Below are 18,207 nucleotides of genomic sequence, written 5' to 3'. Positions count from 1 at the left end.
GCGAGGCGTCCCAGAAGGATACCGTGGTCGACGGTATCGAAGGCCGCTGAGAGGTCGAGTAGCACCAACAGGGACACACTCCCCCTGTCGAGCTCCCGACGGAGATCATCCACTAAGGCGACCAAGGCTGTCTCGGTACCATGTCCCGGCCTAAAGCCAGACTGTGCCGGATCTAGATAATCCGTGTCTACCAAGAATGCCTGGAGTTGTGAGGCCACCACACGTTCCATGACTTTGCCCAAAAAGGGAAGATTGGAAACAGGCCGATAGTTTACCAATTGAGTGGGGTCCAGTGATGGTTTCTTCAACAGCGGTTTTATCACAGCTTGCTTTAAGCTGGCTGGAAAAATGCCTTCCCGAAGGGAGGCATTAACCACCACCTTAACCCACTCGGCCAATCCCCCTCTGGCCTCCTTTAGAAGCCAGGATGGGCAGGGGTCTAGGATGCATGTGGTAGCTCTCATTCCTCCAAGCACCTTGTCCACATCCTCGGTTTGAACCAATTGAAAAGAATCCATCAAAATTGGACAAGCAGATGCTCGTGTTACATCCTCAGAGACTGCCGTTAATGTGGTGTCCAGTCCAGAGCGGATCAAAGCGACTTTGTCTGCAAAGAACTGAGCAAAAGCTTCACAGCGAGCTGCCGAGTCATCAGGGCACCCATCCTGAATGGTGGGTTTTAATAGGCCTCTGACAACTCGGAACAGTTCAGCCGGACGGTTCTTTGCAGACGCAATAGTGGCCGCAAAGAAAGTTTTCTTTGCGGCTCTTATTGCCGCGGCATATGACCTTAAAAAGGACACAAACCGTGTTCGGTTTGGCTCGCTCGGATCCGAACGCCACACGCTCTCTAGTTCCCTCTTCTTTCGCTTCAACACCGCCAGCTCCTCAGTAAACCAAGGGGCTGGTTTAGTTCGGCTACTTGAGAGGGGACGTTCTGGAGCGATCGTGTCTATTGCCCTAGTCATCTCCCCATTCCAGAGAGCGACCAGGGCATCAACAGGATCACCAACCGAGGTGGCGGGGAAATCCCCAAGAGCCATCAGGAATCCTTCCGGATCCATAAGCCTCCTGGGGCGGACCAATTTAACGGGTCCTCCACCTCTGCGGAGGTTAGGGGGTGCAGTAAGTCTAAAGCTGACCAGGTGGTGGTCGGTCCATGGCAACGGAGAGATGGATAACTCCTCAACACCGCCACCTTCCTCCCATCCCTGACAGAAAACCAAGTCCAATGTATGTCCAGCACTGTGGGTGGGGCCAGATACTTGTTGGGACAGCCCCATGGTCGCCATGGTAGACATGAAGTCCTGAGCTGCTCCCGTTAGGGCAGCCTCGGTGTGGACGTTGAAGTCCCCCAGCACAAGCAGCCGTTGGGACTCCAATGCCAGGTCCGAGACTACCCCCGCTAGCTCAGGTAGGGAGACTGTAGTGCAGCGAGGTGGACGGTACACTAACAGAATCCCTAATCTGTCCCGGTCACCCACCCTCAGGTGGACGCATTCAAAATTTGTTGACTGCGGGATGGGGGTCCTGGTCAGAGAAATGGAATCTCTGTAGACTACTGCAACTCCGCCTCCCCGCCCTCCGGATCTCGGTTGGTGCTGCACAGAGAACCCGGGTGGACAAAGCTGGGTCAAATTTACACCTCCCGCTTCGTCCAGCCAGGTCTCTGTGATGCACGCCAGATCTGCCCGTTCGTCCAGAATTAAGTCCTGGATGAAAGTTGTTTTACCGTTGACAGATCTGGCGTTCAACAGCACCACTTTCAATCCAGAGGGACCGCCATCCTGGTTACACCTACTTACCGTATCAGGAGACCGATTTGGAATTACTAATGTTGTTCTACGTTCCCTAGGCCGAATTAAAGGTCTCCCTTTCCCGTATCTCCCCTTCCCCACCACGACTTCTATGGGGACTCCTCGGTTAACGGAAGCCTCTCCCTCCTCCATGACGCATTTGATACCTATAATAATAAACCAAGGATCATTGCGGTTTGCATGCCATGTTACAATTTCAGTTTGCCATGGCTTTGAAATGTATAAAATTAAAATTATAGAAGCAACATAGCAAACATTGTGGTGTAGGTGTCACTGAGAGGCCCAAATATGGTGTTCTGATTAAATTCATATTTTCTGCTTATAAACTTATTCTATTCACTTAATAAAAGAGGATCAGGGTGGAATGTTCAAATCCAGCAGGCTTAGCCTTGCTTAGTTCTTTATTTTTGAATCTTCCAGGTTGAAGCTATATGAAACTGTGTTTTGTTGTTATGCATTCAAGTTATTTCCAATGTATGGCAATTCTAAAGCAGACCTATCATTGAGGTTTTTGCGGCTGAGAGAGTGTGACTCACCCAAGGTCACCCAGTAGCTTACCATGGCCAAGTGGGGAATCAAGCCCAGACTTCCAGAACTAATACTGAAATCCACTTTTTACCTATAATTCTGGGCAACAGATTCCTTATAGAGTCTTCAGATGTATATATTTCTATTTATTTATTTATTTATTTGTATTTATTTAATTGCTGCTTTACCCAAAAATTGGTACTCAAAGCAACACAGTTTAAAAGAACAAACACTTCAAATAATATAAAAGTAAATATAAAAATAGAATTAAAACATTTACAGTCTTGAAATACTTCAAATAAAATGCTACTAAATGTCTGAATAAAAAGATTTTAGCCTTCTGATGGGAAAGCGAAAAGGAGGAGAAAATTCCCGCTATTACACCAGGAACAGAATTCCAGCATCTAGAGTTACACCAAGAGGGTGTCCCCATGGGGGTGGGATTGAGAGCAGGGCCTCTCCTGATTATCTGAGTCCAGCCTTAAAGGGAGATATGGCCTGACAAATAGCCTGGACTGAAGTCATGTAAGGTTTTATAACTAGCTCTTTGAATTGTGTCTGGAAACAAACTGGGACTCGGTGGAACTGTTGCAGCAGTGGAGTTGTGTAATATCTATAGCCAGCCCAGTTAAAAGTCTGGTTAAAGCTCTTTGGACCAGTTGAAGTTTCAAAAAAATAAAATTCAGGGACAACCCCAAGTAAACATGTTACAGTAGTACTTACAGGATGCAACTAAGGCATGTGCCACTGTGGTCTGATCCAAAGTCACAAGTAACAAGCACAGTTGGTACACACATTTTAAATATGTGAAAGCACTTCTGGTCCACATGGGCCTCCAGCTTCAAAGCTGTGTCTAGAGGCCTCATCAGAAGGTCAATTTTGCCCACTGTACTACCCCCGGTGGCGCAGTGGGTTAAAGCACTGAGCTGCTGAGCTTGTTGACCAAAAGGTCACAGGTTCGATTCCAGGGAGTGGCGTGAGCTTCCGCTGTCAGCCCTAGCTTCTGCCAACCTAGCAGTTTGAAAACATGCAAATGTGAGTAGATCAATAGGTACCGCTCCAGCGGGAAGGTAATGGCGCTCCATGCAGTCATGCTGGCCACATGACCTTGGAGGTGTCTATGGACAATGCTGGCTCTTCTTGGAGATGAGCACCACACCCCAGAGTCAGATATGACTGGACTTAATGTCAGGGGACAACCTTTACCTTTACAACACTTTCACTTCACTTGTGGCATGGATCTTGCCTGCTCCCATCCCATGATGTCAAGCTACTTCTGGTGGGACTCTATGGCACAAGTGAAGTGAAAGCATTGTAAGCCACTGTGGCAGTAAGACAGGAGGTGTCCCGTGTTGCATAGGCAACAACGGGGGAAACCATGTGGTGGACAGTTCCCCACATGGGATGTGGTGAGGGGCAAGGCAGACAATATGAGGCTTCCTATTGCCTGGCCCTGCCAGATTTTCTGCAATGCATGGCAAATCCCATCCTTAATGTGATGAGATCCTAAAACTATAGCCAAACTGTGAGCCTATGCATTCAGTGGAGAAGTATAATGCCATCTAAGACAAGATGAATTCCCATTCCCTGATCTATCTTCTGATTGACCATGTCCTTTTATTTGCCCTAATTCAGTCCATTACTGATGACAGATGCTGATTTTAGAAACCAGAACAGCCTTGGCTTATGGTGGAAAGATATAAACGTAGACTTTGGTGTTTTAAAACCTCATATTGTTAGCACTGCACCCCAAAACTTCAGACAATCTCTCCCACTGGTATATGTTAAATACTATGATACCAATGACCAGAGAACTGCACAATAGTCCCTCAGCACCACCTTCTGGATTCATTCCTCCAGGAAGGAATGTAGCCACTGTAAAACAATGGTAAGGACAACAAATATTTGCCAATATTTTATGTTCTTTTGAAGCCAGCATGCCATGTGCTTTTCTTTTGAAATAATTTCATGTGTAAAACTGCTCATTTTGCTAGGCATGTCTGTGTCAGTCACAACTGAAATGTCATGCTGACCTTTTATTTGAAACAGTTCTGTTTCCTGCTTTCATCTGGAAATTGTTTTGCCTTTGATTCAAATTACAACCTTAAATATCTGGGTGATAATTAACATTAAATACAACATATCTTTTACAGAAGTAATTCAACTGAGTCTGCCAGAAGATCAGAAAATAAGCATCACTACAGCAACAGTAGGCCAAAGTGCAGTCCTAAGTTGTGCCATTCAGGGAACCTTGAGACCTCCTATCATCTGGAAGAGGAACAATGTTGCTCTGAGCACTTTAGATTTGGAAGACATCAATGTAAGTAGTAAAAAAAAAATCCCCAACTACTTAATGGAATCATTATAAAACAAGTGCAATGCTATTTGACAAGCTGATAGCTGCTTTTCATTGTTGTTCACCCTCTGATGCAGAGTTGACCATTTCATTTTTGTCCAGGGGCCATGCTGCAGTGCTTTTCAAACTAAATAACCACTTGCATGTAACTCCATTGCTATATGTGTATAGAAAGAGAGCTGTTAATTGCTTTTGATTGCTCTTTGACTTATCATAGGGTTTTCTGGCTATTTTTTAAATTCAGGTGAGGCTTCTCATTGTTTTCCTCATAGACTTAGTATGAGTGTGCGTGTATGTGGCCTGATGCTCTCCAGTGGATTTTCATTCCTGAATAGAGATTTGAATTGGAGTACTTTCTTTTGTTTTAAGACTTACAAATGTTTATTGCCAAAGAACCATGCTCATTTCACCTGGATGCAATATCGTTTGCTTTATATACTGTGACTGTTTTTGTTACATCACTCCTTATTATTAATGTCACTCAATTTTTCTCAGATTCTCATTTTCTGTATAAAGCATTGTGTAATTATTTGATTTAAAATGACCCAATCCTGTCCATTTTAGTTCACCCCAAGTATGTTGCTGTTTTATTTTCCATTTCTTGTTCTACTATATCTAGCTCCCCCTAATTTGTGCTTTCCCTTTCCATGATCTTATAATATATGTTATGAATCTTCAAACTTCTGTTTTGCCTCTGAGAAATTCAAGAGCTGATGTCCTTTCAGTTTGGGTCCAGAGGCATCATAATCTGGCATTTATCTCTTGTTTCATTTTTATTATCTCAGCATAGCGGTTTCACAGTAAAAGGATTCGAAAGGAGTTTACTGCATAGTACTAATAAGTGTTAGTTACTCATATAATGCCAGTGCAGTTGTCTCTGAGAAGTTGTTCACATCCCTTCTTCCCATTTCTGCTGGTCTGACTCCTTAGCAAAAGCCTGTATCACATAGGACACCTTACTAGTAGAACTGCTGTTGTTAGCATAGCCTCCTGGCTCACAGGAGTATGCAATCCCACCATTGCAGAAAGAGAGTATCATTGTTAGGCTCTCAAATTATTTTTACTCTGAGAGAATTAACAGCTCCTCTAATCTATCATCTAATCAGCTTTTCCCAAATGTTGTGGTCTTACTATAGTGGAGAGGAACTTTACATTCAAATCATGGTCACATTATTCAGTATGTAGTGTTTCCTCCTCATAAGCCTATGTATCAATTTTCCCTTGATCCAATCACACCTTGGCCAACTCAACTGCATTTGGTTCTCTCTTCTGAATATCTCTGGTTTGGTCTTTTCTGACCTGGCTGCATGCATGAGAGACCAGCACAATTCCTAAGAAGCTGTGAATCTTCTTGAAGTTGATAATGGCTCCAATATAGGCTCCCCTAGGATTTGGTTTATTTAGCTAATTGGAATGGGGTTCAAGTTGTTCTATTATCAAGTTGAATTTGATTTAGGGCAACCCTATGAAGAACCTGCTAGACATGCCGGCAGCAACTGTATGACAGGTTTTGTGCAAAGCTTCAGAGGCCTGCTTCATAATCAGACCAGAAGCCCTCCAAATAATAAAAAATCAAATCAGAAACCTCCAAAATGTTTTGGAGAAATTAGTTAAGATTTGTTGTTTTGGAGCATTTTTTCCCATAATTGTCTGGGTGGGAGGGGGATGAGGATGGTGATGTGATTGACAAGGGCAACTGAACGTTTGTCCACCAATCAGAAGAAAAGCCAAGAAGAAAACCAATCACATGGCTTTCTACAAAGCCGGTCTACTCCACTCAGCATCTGAGTTTCTTTTGGAGTTAGTAGAAGAGAGATAAAGATGTGTGCTTGTTCTCTGTGTTTGTTAAAACTTAAACAAGTCGCTTAGGATAATTCTGTTTCTAATTCACATGCCAGTGAGCCCTCTGCCACTACACCTAGCAAGTCAGACCTGCAAGTTCCTATTTACCTGTCTTCTTCCTCTGACAGGATTAGCATTTCACTTTACATTTATTCTTATTGCTTTTAACAGGCTCATCACATACGGCCTTAATGTGGGCAGACCAGTTCTTCTGGTGTGAGCAGACTTCTGGGAAATTGTGTGCAAGATGACAACGGGGACTAACCCCCTGGTAGTCCCAGGGCTACCTGGTAGTGAGTCCCCACTGGGTTTTTGTAGGTTTTTTCGGGCTATATGGCTATGGTTCTAGAATTATTCTCTCCTGATGTTTCGCCTACATCTATGGCAAGCATCCTCAGAGGTAATTTGGAACTCCAAGGCTTCACAACTGTTTCATTAAAATTCCTGCACCTAAGTTCCTGCACTTTAGTTCTGTCCACCCCCACTAATCTTGACATATTATGGCCAGAGGTACTCCCTCTAGACTGACACTTTTTGCACTTTCCCTTGGCTCTACTCGGGAATTTATTGCACTTACTTGAACCCGGACCCAGCTCTGATTTTCTATTTTAGGACATTATTAAGTTTTTACATTTTTTAAAACTACAAAAGGTGTTCCCTTGAATTTTGGCACAATGAGACACAATATCCTGAAAAGGTGCCAGACGACACTCACCCCCTTTCCCCAAGCCCTCAAAACAACCTTTAAAAAAAATTACTGGGCTGCCATTAAAGTGATCCTTGAATCCTCCTCGTGCATAGAAATTATGTTTCAGGTGATGGGGGAAGAGTTATTTTCTCCCTCCCCCAGTCTCATTTCTATGCACCAGGAGGACTCAGTTATCACTGTAATAGCAGCCTGGTAAGTTTTTAAAACATTTAAAGTTTGTTTTGGAGAGTTTCCAGGTGGCTGGGTGCCATCTCAGTCATTGCTGGGATAGCATGCAGCCACCCTCCAGGGAAAGCCCAGGTTTGGGGCAGCTTGTGTCAACTTAAACCCACGCTGAAGCAGGGTTTAAAATCCTGCTTCAGAGCAGATTGGAGTTAGGGAAGCACCATTAGACACAGAGGAAAGCAATGGTGAGCTGCATCAAGATTAAATCTTGCCAAGAATTGGCCATGATAGGTTTGCCTTGGGGTTGCCATAAATTGGAAGTGTCTTAAGGGCACACAATGTAGTCATATATATAGTACTTAGAGCAAAATTACATTTTGGATATACAAATGCAGGATCTAGCTGCACATTTTTCTACCTTTTAGTCACAGAAAGAGAGACATCAAAGAAGCTGAAATAAACAGTATAAGATTCAATCTCTTGCTGCAAGCTATTTGACCTGCCATAACATCACTCTATGGAGTCTCTTGGATTCTTATCAGACCTAGAAGATATTTTGTTTCTGGTTGCACACACTATAGGAGATTGGATCATATTTTACCATAAAACTGATGTTGATATACTATTATAGTGCAAACTCTAGTGAAGTCATATACTTAGTTAAACTGATATTGAAAATAAAACTTATATATTTCTTTAGTTAAATAAAGTATAGTTCTGTTTTCAGTTACATGATTGCTTTCAATGTCTTGATGGGTTCCTGTAGAATTCAGATTATAATACAAAATCCCTATTCCTCTGTCCTCAGAGCCACTCTGATATCAGCAAATCTAGTCTGGGTTTTAATCTGAATTTTAACCAAGGTGCTAAATCATACCTCAAGCAGACCCCATATCTTGGTAAGCTCCTATAGAATTAAGATTATAATCAAAATCACCCCTTGTTTGGCCGTACAAATCGATATTTTTCCTGTAATTGTTGCAGATTTCATTCAGTGCCTCAATGTTTCTCCTGGCAGATGATCTGCATACAGTGTGGCAAGAAAGCTTCTTAGCTAGTGTGGGGAAGACTCCAGACTTCCCTCTTCATGTGTCTTGCTGCACTATATAAACAACAGCTTTGCCTTCGCCCCTCTTCTAGCTATGGTGCTTCACTTGGCTGACTCCAAATGCACTTGGTTGAAGAGACTAACAATACCAGCACTCTTCAACTCAGTGCTTTCAGATTCAGCTGAGAGAAGTAGCATAGCTGAAAGGGGGCGAGAAAACCTGTTGTTTTCAAAACATCTGGAAAGGGAAGCCCAGAGTCTTCCGCATGCTAGCTAGACTATTTACAGCATGGAGACTGTCTTTCTCATTGATAACACTGTATGCAGATTGTCTGTATATTTTTTCCCATTGTGTAATAATCCCACTCCTCTTCTTCTGCCCCAAAAGTATAAAATGTAACTATTATGCAATGACATGTGGTATATTTAACATAGATACCTGTTTATTTATTTATTCTCATGATTGTGAGACTGGTATAACTGGACCTACTATTGAGCAAAAGGAATTGATGCATAAGATGATAGAGATCTAAAGACATGGACATTCCTCTGTGCATTTGATTAAACATTTCCCTTTACAATTACAATTATCCCTTGTTAGGAAACTACTATGCATCATGGCTATAGTGAGAGGTTTGTTCAGGATGAGTCCAGGTATCTATGTCAGTGTAGAAAAATCCTGAGTGAGAATTGCTTTAACGGTTTCTGAAGATTCGTGCACTGCCAAACCTAGATATGCTTTTTTTTTTCAAATGCAGAAAACAATTTCAGTATATACCAGAACAACACTCACTTTTAATATAGTCACCAACTACACAGATATTCCCCTTTGTTTCCTTGCTCAGATCAGCACCACAGTTTATTTCACTTAATGGACCTCAATTTTACCTATTGCTTTTAGGTAGATATTTCAACATAGCAGTATGTAGTCCAATGTACTTCACAATCCTGTATGTGTTTATTGAGAATAAAGTCCAACTGACATCAGTCAAGTCTCCCTTCTAAATACGCATGGGATTAAAGGTTTATTATAATGGAGGACACTTCTACACAGGCCCAAAACCCAGGAGGAACTGGGTTTCTGTCCCCACACCCTCCTTTGGTTGACCCAGAATGGCATCCAGACCCCCCCCCTCCATCCCCCCATTTCCTCTTCCAAAATTTACCCAAGGGGCCTGCCGGTAGCACAGCCCCCTCTGAAGAGTACTCCTGATAAAAAAAATTACATGTCAGGAGGTGGGGGGGGGGGGAGAAAGAGAAGGGAAACACCTTCTTCCCCCTCCCACCTCCTGACATGGCATCTTGCTCATCAGGAGAGCTCTCTGGAGGGGCTTGCACTTCCAGCAGGCCCTTTAGGTAAGTTTTGGAGGGGATAATGGAGGGCTGGAGGGACGTTGGATTACCTTAAGGTCTGGATATTTGCAGGTGTCAAATTAAAACCCTGTTAACTCCGCATTAATCCAGGTTAACATGAGACATCGTTTGGACACCTAAGATTAACCCATGATTTCCGGATATTCCGTGACCCGAGGCATCCAAATGATTCCTCAGGTTAACCTGGACTAAAGTGGAGTAAGATGGGCTTTCCCAGTTTACTCTGTATTAATTTGAGACCTGCAATTATCCAGATTTAAAGTAGCGCCTGGATCTTTGCAGGTCCTGGGCCTTTGGGGATTAACTTCTGGGACTTCTTCTTCAGTCTTGGGGGTGAATTCCTACAGCCAATCTGGTTCTTTGGGCTCCTGGAGCCCAAAGGAGTGGGATGCCACCCCCTCCCCCCAGTGTCCCATTTCTCCCTTCCTCCTCTCTGAAGAGTACCCCCCCCCCCCCCGGTTGCATGAAAATAGTGTCTGGAAAGGTGGGGGGAAGAAGGAAGGAACTCCCTCCCCCCCCCCACTTCCTAGCATGTCATTTTTGCACATCAGGATAACTCTCTGGAGGTCCCTCGAGTACGTTTTAGAGGGGAAAATGGGGGGGGCCTTGGAGGGGGCTGGATGCCACCCCCTGAGGGAAAGCCCGAGGTTTGGGTCGAGGGAGGAACTGGGGTTTGGCAGTATAGAAGGGCCTCCGGCTAGTTAAGTTATTTTATTTCCTTATTTATAATTACAAGTGGAATAATTATGAAGTAGAAATGATGGATTTACTATTTTTATTACTATGAAGTTGGGTAGGTGAGTTTTCACTGTTTGTGAAGAAAACATTGAACAAAGAAAGCAGGGATAAAGGACTAAAGATGGCATTTTGTGTATTTTCTAGCTGAGGTGTCTTTTCACCTGCAGTTACTATTACTGCTGTTATGTCATAAATTAAATACTCTGCTCAGTTTTTTACACCTATTAAAATTTCTAGTTTCAGATGAATACACACAGAGTTTTGATGAAGTCATTACTTTATTAATTTTTTGCCTAAATAGAAATTGAGGCCCAAGAGAAAGCAAAGTAATTAGATAGGTCCACTGAGAAGAACTATGCTTCTCAATTGCACTGTAGAGCATGAATGTAACACTTAAAGATTTGGAACTTCAAATAAATGCTTTCAGAAAGAATGTGGTACACTGTGCTTTATGCAGCACTTTAACTACAAATTCATTTGTTGTACTTTCTAAGGCAATTTCAGCACTCAAAAAGCCTCAGCACTGGTACAATGTCTTATGTCTCTAGAGGTGACGTTCTTTGTTTTCACCTCTAGCTATTTTATGAGCTGTGCCACATTTGTTTAGTAGTGAGAGCTGGCTCTAAATCACAATATACAGAAGAAGAAAAAACAAATGTTTTGCTTTTTAAAGAAGAGAATAGGATATTCACAGTAATCATGCCATCACAAATGATTCAAAAGAGCATGTTAACATGGATGTTAGTGGTAGCAGTGAGGTTACATGAAAATGATTCTGCATCATCCTGAAGAACCCACACATAATAGAGAAGGATGATTGTATTTTAATGGGGTTTTTTTCAAATGCAGAAATACAAACAGTGAGCAACATTCCTTCCCTGTTAAAAATAATTGCTGGAGCAGATTCTGGGTTCAACCTCTAATAGAAACAAAGAAACTCTATTTTGCTTTCTCTTGAATTTTAATTTTTTTTTAATTCATGAGTTCGAAGATAAGCTCATTTGTACATTTGTTGTACAAAAATAAAGAACAGCAGCATTCATCCCACTTTTAGTGGCTAAACCCAGTAGGCAGAATACTTTTCAGAATGGAAATTGATTGTCATGTAGAAACTAAACATGAGGAACCTTTGAGTTCAAAATATTGTTGAATACACAAGGATACTAATCCAAAAATTTATGTGTCAAAGACTCATAAATGGACGTGGACTGCTGAATATGCATTTTTAAATACATTTTGAATGTTGTATTTTTAAAACTCTACCTCATTTCAGAAAAAAAATAATGGTGTTATCAAAAACAAACAAGCAATATTTCCATGCCTCATTAGGTCATAGGTAAAGAAGTATTGCTTTACTTATCTCCTGCTTAATAACATGTTGGAATGACACAGTCTTCCTTCGTCTTTTTGTTGCTCAAGAAATAATGGCAACATGCAGCATCTTGCTAGGATAGTGGTTCTTAACCTGCAAACTCTGGGCCACCAGTTCCATCACTACAACTCCCAGAATTCAAAAACAACCCCCCCCCCCCAACCCCAATGATGGCCATGTAGGTAGTATGCCAAGTTTGGTGCAGATTAATTGTGGACTGGGTTCAGAGAGCTCTTTGATTGTAGTTTAACTATAAATCCCACCAACTACAATCATCAAATGACAAAATCAAACCCTCCCAATCCCACCAGTATTCAAATTTGGTATCAGGTATTTGTGCTGGGTTCACAGTGCTCTCTGGAAATAGGTGAAGTACATCTCTCCTAAATCACTGTAAATTCCTCTCAAATCCCTCCAGTATTTTCTGTTAGACATGGGGGTTTTGTGTGGGAAGTTTGGCCCAATTATATCATTGGTTGATCTAATTAGGCACCTGGTATATTATTACCTTCCTATAAATTCCTCCAGCTACTCCATGGCAGTTTTGTTGCCTTCCATCCTCCTTTTTGAGGACTAGCAGTAGTTTTGTATGTGCATGTTAGTCTGACCTTGAACTGGCTACAATTTATGACACTGTTCTACAGGGCATGTAAGACATATCTGTTTCGACAGGCCTTTGATATTTGATATTGCTGTTTTTAAATTGTTTTAAATTGTTTTTAAATTGTTGTTCGATTTTAGCCTGTTCTTGTAAGCCACTTCGAGCCCCAGGGGAGTGGCGGCATATAAATTCGAATAATAAATAAATAAATACATTACTGACTTCCTTTAACTGGATTATTGACATGCTAAAAACTGATGATCACTTTATTACTTCTTCCTTCAACTGACCTTCACTGATGCTGAATCTACACTGCTCTTTATCGCAGGATCTGTTCTCAGATTATCTTTTTATCCCAGATTATCTGGGAGTGTACACTCATTTAATCCAGTTCAAAGCAGATAATCTGGGGTCGGATCCTGGTATATATTAACTCTTGTATTAACTCTTGTATTAACTCTTCAAAAACTCTTACAGTTCAATCACTTGGTCCCCAAGTCATTGACGGAAACATTGGAAAGTTGAATCAGTGTGTGATTTTATCACCACTAACCCCCTCACCCACAGCTTTCCAAGTACAGGATTGCTTCCATTCAATTTAGAGCAGTTTTGAGAGAACCTGTGGAGAAATCAAGAATGGATTTGCCACTCACTCAGACAAATCTATTGGCTACTCTTAATTTTCGAAACTTGGTCCTGAAGTGATGTTGGCCTACAAATCTCAGATGCTCTGACAATTAACTATATTAACCAGTGTTTACTTTTCATATTAATAAATAGTCCATATAAAATGTATCTCAATACAAAGGTCACTACCCCCTTCCATTTTATTTTTTCAAAAATAGTTTTTGATACTGTAGGCAATTGCAAAGCTAATTTTTGCCCTTTTCTTAAACAAAGTAAAAGCTGCCTTTTGATTCCGTACATTTGTTGTTGATAAGCTTCTACATAATTACTACTACTTTGATGTTGGTTTCCTTTGTTCTGGTTTCAAATTTCCTAAAGTCAATAGTGATTGACTGTGGTTGCCGCTGTAGAAATGTGTGACATTTCAAGAAGAAAAAACCTAGGGAACCCATCAATGTTTGTTTCTTTTTTTTATGACAGTTTGTATTCCCAGTGCTACACTTTCCTCAAATTATTCCTTGGAAAAGGCATTCATTCATTATTTATATTACCACAGCATCTTTTTGTGTATTGTTCCCCAGAGATTCTATAACATCTCTCTCATTTGTGCAGGCAAGCTTGCTCTAGATATATGACTGTAATTTTATACAAGGGTGTGTGTGTGTGTTTGTGTGTGTGAGAGTGAGAGAGAGAGAGCACATCCTTTCAAGTCACTTATCAACTTATGGCGGCCTGATGAATTTCAGAGTTTTCTTCACAAGGAATACTGGTTTTGCCAGTTTCTTCCTCTGAAACATACCCTGAAGCATCTAGTATTTTTGGTGGTCTATCATCCAAATACTATCCCAGGTGGACTCTCCTTAGCTTTCAAAATCTGACAAGATGTAGTGTTTTTAGCTCAACAAATCTCCCTGATTTTAAAATAATAATAGTAGTAGTAGTAGTAGTAGTAGTAGTAAAACACCAGTTCCCAGAAAATAGTCTTTTCATGTACTTTTCCCCTATGTATACTGATTATAAACATGATATATTGCCTCTGTACGCAGGTTTTGATTCCCACTTAAACTCATTACTTCATTCTTCATCATATGATTATGCTGTAGATGAGTACATCAAACTTTCATTTGTGGGGAGCTGAGTCCATTGTGTTAAAGATGCTGGAATTGTTTTGGCTTTTTAAAAAAAGGAATTAAATAATTTATTGATTCAATTTATTAATAGGACTTAAATTTCACCCAAGTCCAGTTAAGTAAATTGTTCAATATACATATAAACATGACCCTAACTTTCTATTGGGGTTATATTTGAATTTCAAGATGTTAAGCACTAATACAGTTCAGTTTCAGCCCTCTGTTTTGAGGTTGTCCCTCACTGTATTAAAGATATAATAAATCTGGCTTAGGTCTAGGTTAGCAGATTTTATCTCCCATATGCTCCCCCTCTATCCCAATCTTTGAGGTCCATATTATAGGTTTTTCTCTTAAGTCCTCACAGCAGATGAGTACATGGTGGCTCATGATCCTTCTGGAGATGCCAGTGAGATAGGATGGTATGCACAACATGAGTTATAAGCCTTCATTATCAAGCTAACTTAATACACAATACATTTAATACAATATCAAATTCAAACATATAATTAAAGCATAGAAACTAATAAACTCAAATGCTCAAATGTAGAAAAATAAGTATAATCTACCAATTAAAATGAAGATCCAGTCCTCTGCCAGTGGAAATGACAACAAAAATGGAACTACTGTGCCTTTCCAGAATTGAAAGCAGCACTTAGAAGGCCCTCTATCACGGGCCTACCAAAAATGTCTGTGATGGTGCCAAAAACAAACAAACAAATCTGTGATAGGCTTGCCTCAGGATATTAATCTGGTGAACAGTGGGGGAATCTATCGGGCAGCAGGATAAATCTGTCAGGCAGCAGAGAAAACTATTGCTAAGCCCCTTGCACCATCACCTTCCTCATTACATGGGGGAAACTGTCGCTGCCTTGCTTCCCCCCCCCCCCATGCTATCTCTGACTTTGTTAATGAGAATATAGGTAGCCACCCACATTCTCAGGGTGCCATCCTAAGATGCTGCCAGGATGGAGCCCTGCCAAAAGTAGCCCTATGTCATGTGATGGGTTCCATCCTGACTGTGTCCTGGCAGCATGCTAGGATGAGGCAAAAACCTCATGTGATGAGGTAATTACAGTAATCATAAGTTGGAAATGATTTGAAGACAGACAACAGCAACAACAAGGTGTTTAAACAATAGACTTGTGCATTGATTCATTTTGGCCATCTGCCTTCGGCTTGTTTGGGTGCCTGTAATGTCAAGGGCTCCACTGCCATGTTTTTTCAATTGAGCTGGGCAACATGGCTGCTGGCAGCAGCTCCTTCTGCTCTATTTGGCAGCACACAGGGCACAGAGAGGCTGCCACATGCTCATATGTGATTTCTATGCTCCTGGAGAAGTTACATGGTGGGGCTAGCGGGGATACCTTTTGGGGAATTTTTTAAAGGAGATTTTATTTCTAGAAAGTAAGATATTCCTAAAAATTAGGGGATGACTCAAATGTTTGCAACTTAGTGGGCCAGCAGTGGCAGATGTGTCCTCCAAGTGTGGCCATTTTCATCCCAATAGCCCAAAAATTATGGGAAGGCGAGCCTGAGAAGCCCCCCCCCCCCCCATTGCTGCCAATTGGCTGGATCTAGCCACATTTTCTGGCTGCAGACTGAAAACGTCCTTTTAGATGCCCACCCATTTTTGGGAGGTGCATAAAAATGGATAGGCAGGTCCCCCAAAATCTGCATAGCAGAAATGACTCAAGGTTCAGCCAAAATGCACAAGCCTATTAAATAAGAATATTCCTCTGTTGAACAGCTCTTACTGCTCTGAAGTTATTTGTAGTGTTCAGGTGGAGTCTTAGCTGAGTTATGGTTTGTAACACTACTTGTTTTGATCATAAATAATGTACAGGCATTTGAATAAAGCTATGAACCATGAAACAGCTTGCTAGCTTCTGGTATGCCTGTACAATTGAGAACCACAATGCAGGTGGAAGGATGTTTACAAATATAGCAAATGCTTGGAATGCAGGCAGGAGCAATGCCTTCAAAATGCCTCAAAATCACCATGTAGTATTTAGCTATTGATAGAGGTCAATGACATCAGTGTTTCATGAGAGCCTATCATTAATTCAACACTCAGTCAGAAGGAATACTGCTGCATATAAAATCACCAGCCCCAGCCATAGCAGGACTGACATGTAACAAATTACTTATCTAGATCAACCCATGCTTAATTTGTGAGCTCTGACAGGATTACAGCTCAAGATAGTATGTCTGCCACACTTTTCAGGAAATGGCACTTAACATTTCTCTAAATTAAACTGCTCACTGATCTATCTAGCCATGCTGCTAATACCATATATCCGAGTTACTCCAAACTTTATTGATGATCTCTTTTAGTCTGACTGATTTCTGTTCCATCATTCCAAGTTCTGCAGCATATGTAAATTTTATCAGCTTCGTCTGTATTCCTTCTCAGCTGTCATTTTTATGCTGAGTTGAAATCCATCTAAATACCATAGTGCTCATTTTCCATCCCTTACATTCATAAGGATTTCCATTCATAAGCAGAGTTTGATTTCAGAATAATATCAAACTGCATATATTCAAAAAGTTTCCAGCTCAGATGTTTCATAGTTTCATGCTCTGGTAGTTGTCTAGTTTATTGTACATTTTGACTTTTTGATCCCCATGAATCATGTTTTAAGTATTCAGATACATTTTCTGTGCCTTTAGGGAATCTACATTTACACACCAATAAAACAATTATGCATTAAGGTTGAGGAAACGGTTTGGTGGCGACAACTCAGTAAAAGCTCCTGCCGAAATAAAATGGCACTGCCACTGTTGTCATCACTCCCATTTTTACTATAGAAAAACCAGTGATGGTGCTAGAAAATATGATTCAAAGGGAACATATAGCTTTGTTCGTTTATTGTGTTCCCAATTTTCCCAGTGTTTCCCAGGTAAATCATCAGGTTTCAGAACCAAGAGTCTAAAGAGAAAGCAAAATAACAGAGGCTTGGGGCAGATTATGTTCTACATGCTGTCTATTTCTGTTTTACAACAAAGTAAACCTGGAAATTTTCTTGTAAAAAGACAACTACATCGAAAGATTCTGTTTCCCATGGAAAATGTGTCATTACACTCCCACATATTATTATGAAGTAGAGGCTGGCAATGTCAACTAAAATACTGCTTTCTGCTTGTGGCCTTCTTAACATCTCAGGATTTTGTATGGCAGTTCTTCACTTTGCTCAAAACATCCATGAAGTTGTTGTTTAGTGTACAGTCTTCAGCTGTCATAATGTTTACTGTACAACAGCCATCCGTTGACAATAATCCCTCTACTGTGTTCACCTTAGGAACTTTATAAATGATATAACAACAAAAGCAGCATGGTCAGCTTGAATTTAGCTTCATAGTTTTTTTTCTTTTTTATTGATCAGTTGGTAGTGATAATCATCACTCTTTTTATTTTGTTTGGACAACACAATACAACTGGGCAAAGAAACACTACCACATGTAGTGTGGGAGGTCTGCCAAGCTCCATCTTTTAAGACAATGATGAAAATCTTTTATTCTACGAGGCATGTAATTCCTTCTCTGTTTTAATGCTTTTAGATTCTTTGCCGATATTCTTTACTTGGTTTATTTTATTGTTACAGATAACATATTTTTCCTGAAACAGTAGAGTGTGAATTATGTTGCTGATGACTGCTACGACGATGAGTACTACTACTGTATATATATATTCATTCTTAATTCACCTAAGAAACTTTGTGCCATTGTGGAAACAGTGTGGGCTACTTGATCATCAGTTGCAGTACTGACCAAAGTCAGACCTGTTTCATTTCAGATTTTCTCCAGAACTTTGCACTCCACATCTTTGATGGACTGAGGCTTAATGAAATCGTTTCCTAAACAAAATAACCAGATTTGCACTTCTCAAACTTGTGGTACTTT

The 18,207-nt window shown here is 40.9% G+C and overlaps 1 protein-coding gene across 4 annotated transcripts in view; it reads left to right on the top strand.

The window, feature by feature from the left end:
* The window catches only part of FSTL5 (follistatin like 5), a 445,346-nt gene that overhangs the window by 311,936 nt on the left and 115,203 nt on the right, over positions 1 to 18,207 (top strand). For all 4 annotated transcript variants that reach the window (XM_060778765.2, XM_060778762.2, XM_067468703.1 and 1 more), the window contains one exon: positions 4,499 to 4,665. In XM_060778765.2, the coding sequence (XP_060634748.2) occupies positions 4,499 to 4,665 (167 nt within the window). The remainder of the gene's footprint in view (positions 1 to 4,498; positions 4,666 to 18,207) is intronic.

The sequence above is a fragment of the Anolis sagrei genome, chromosome 5 (assembly GCF_037176765.1).
Source record: "Anolis sagrei isolate rAnoSag1 chromosome 5, rAnoSag1.mat, whole genome shotgun sequence".
Taxonomy (NCBI): Eukaryota; Metazoa; Chordata; class Lepidosauria; order Squamata; family Dactyloidae; genus Anolis; species Anolis sagrei.
The sequence above is the reverse complement of the archived record's forward strand: the minus strand, read 5'-3'. Positions and strand labels throughout refer to the sequence as shown.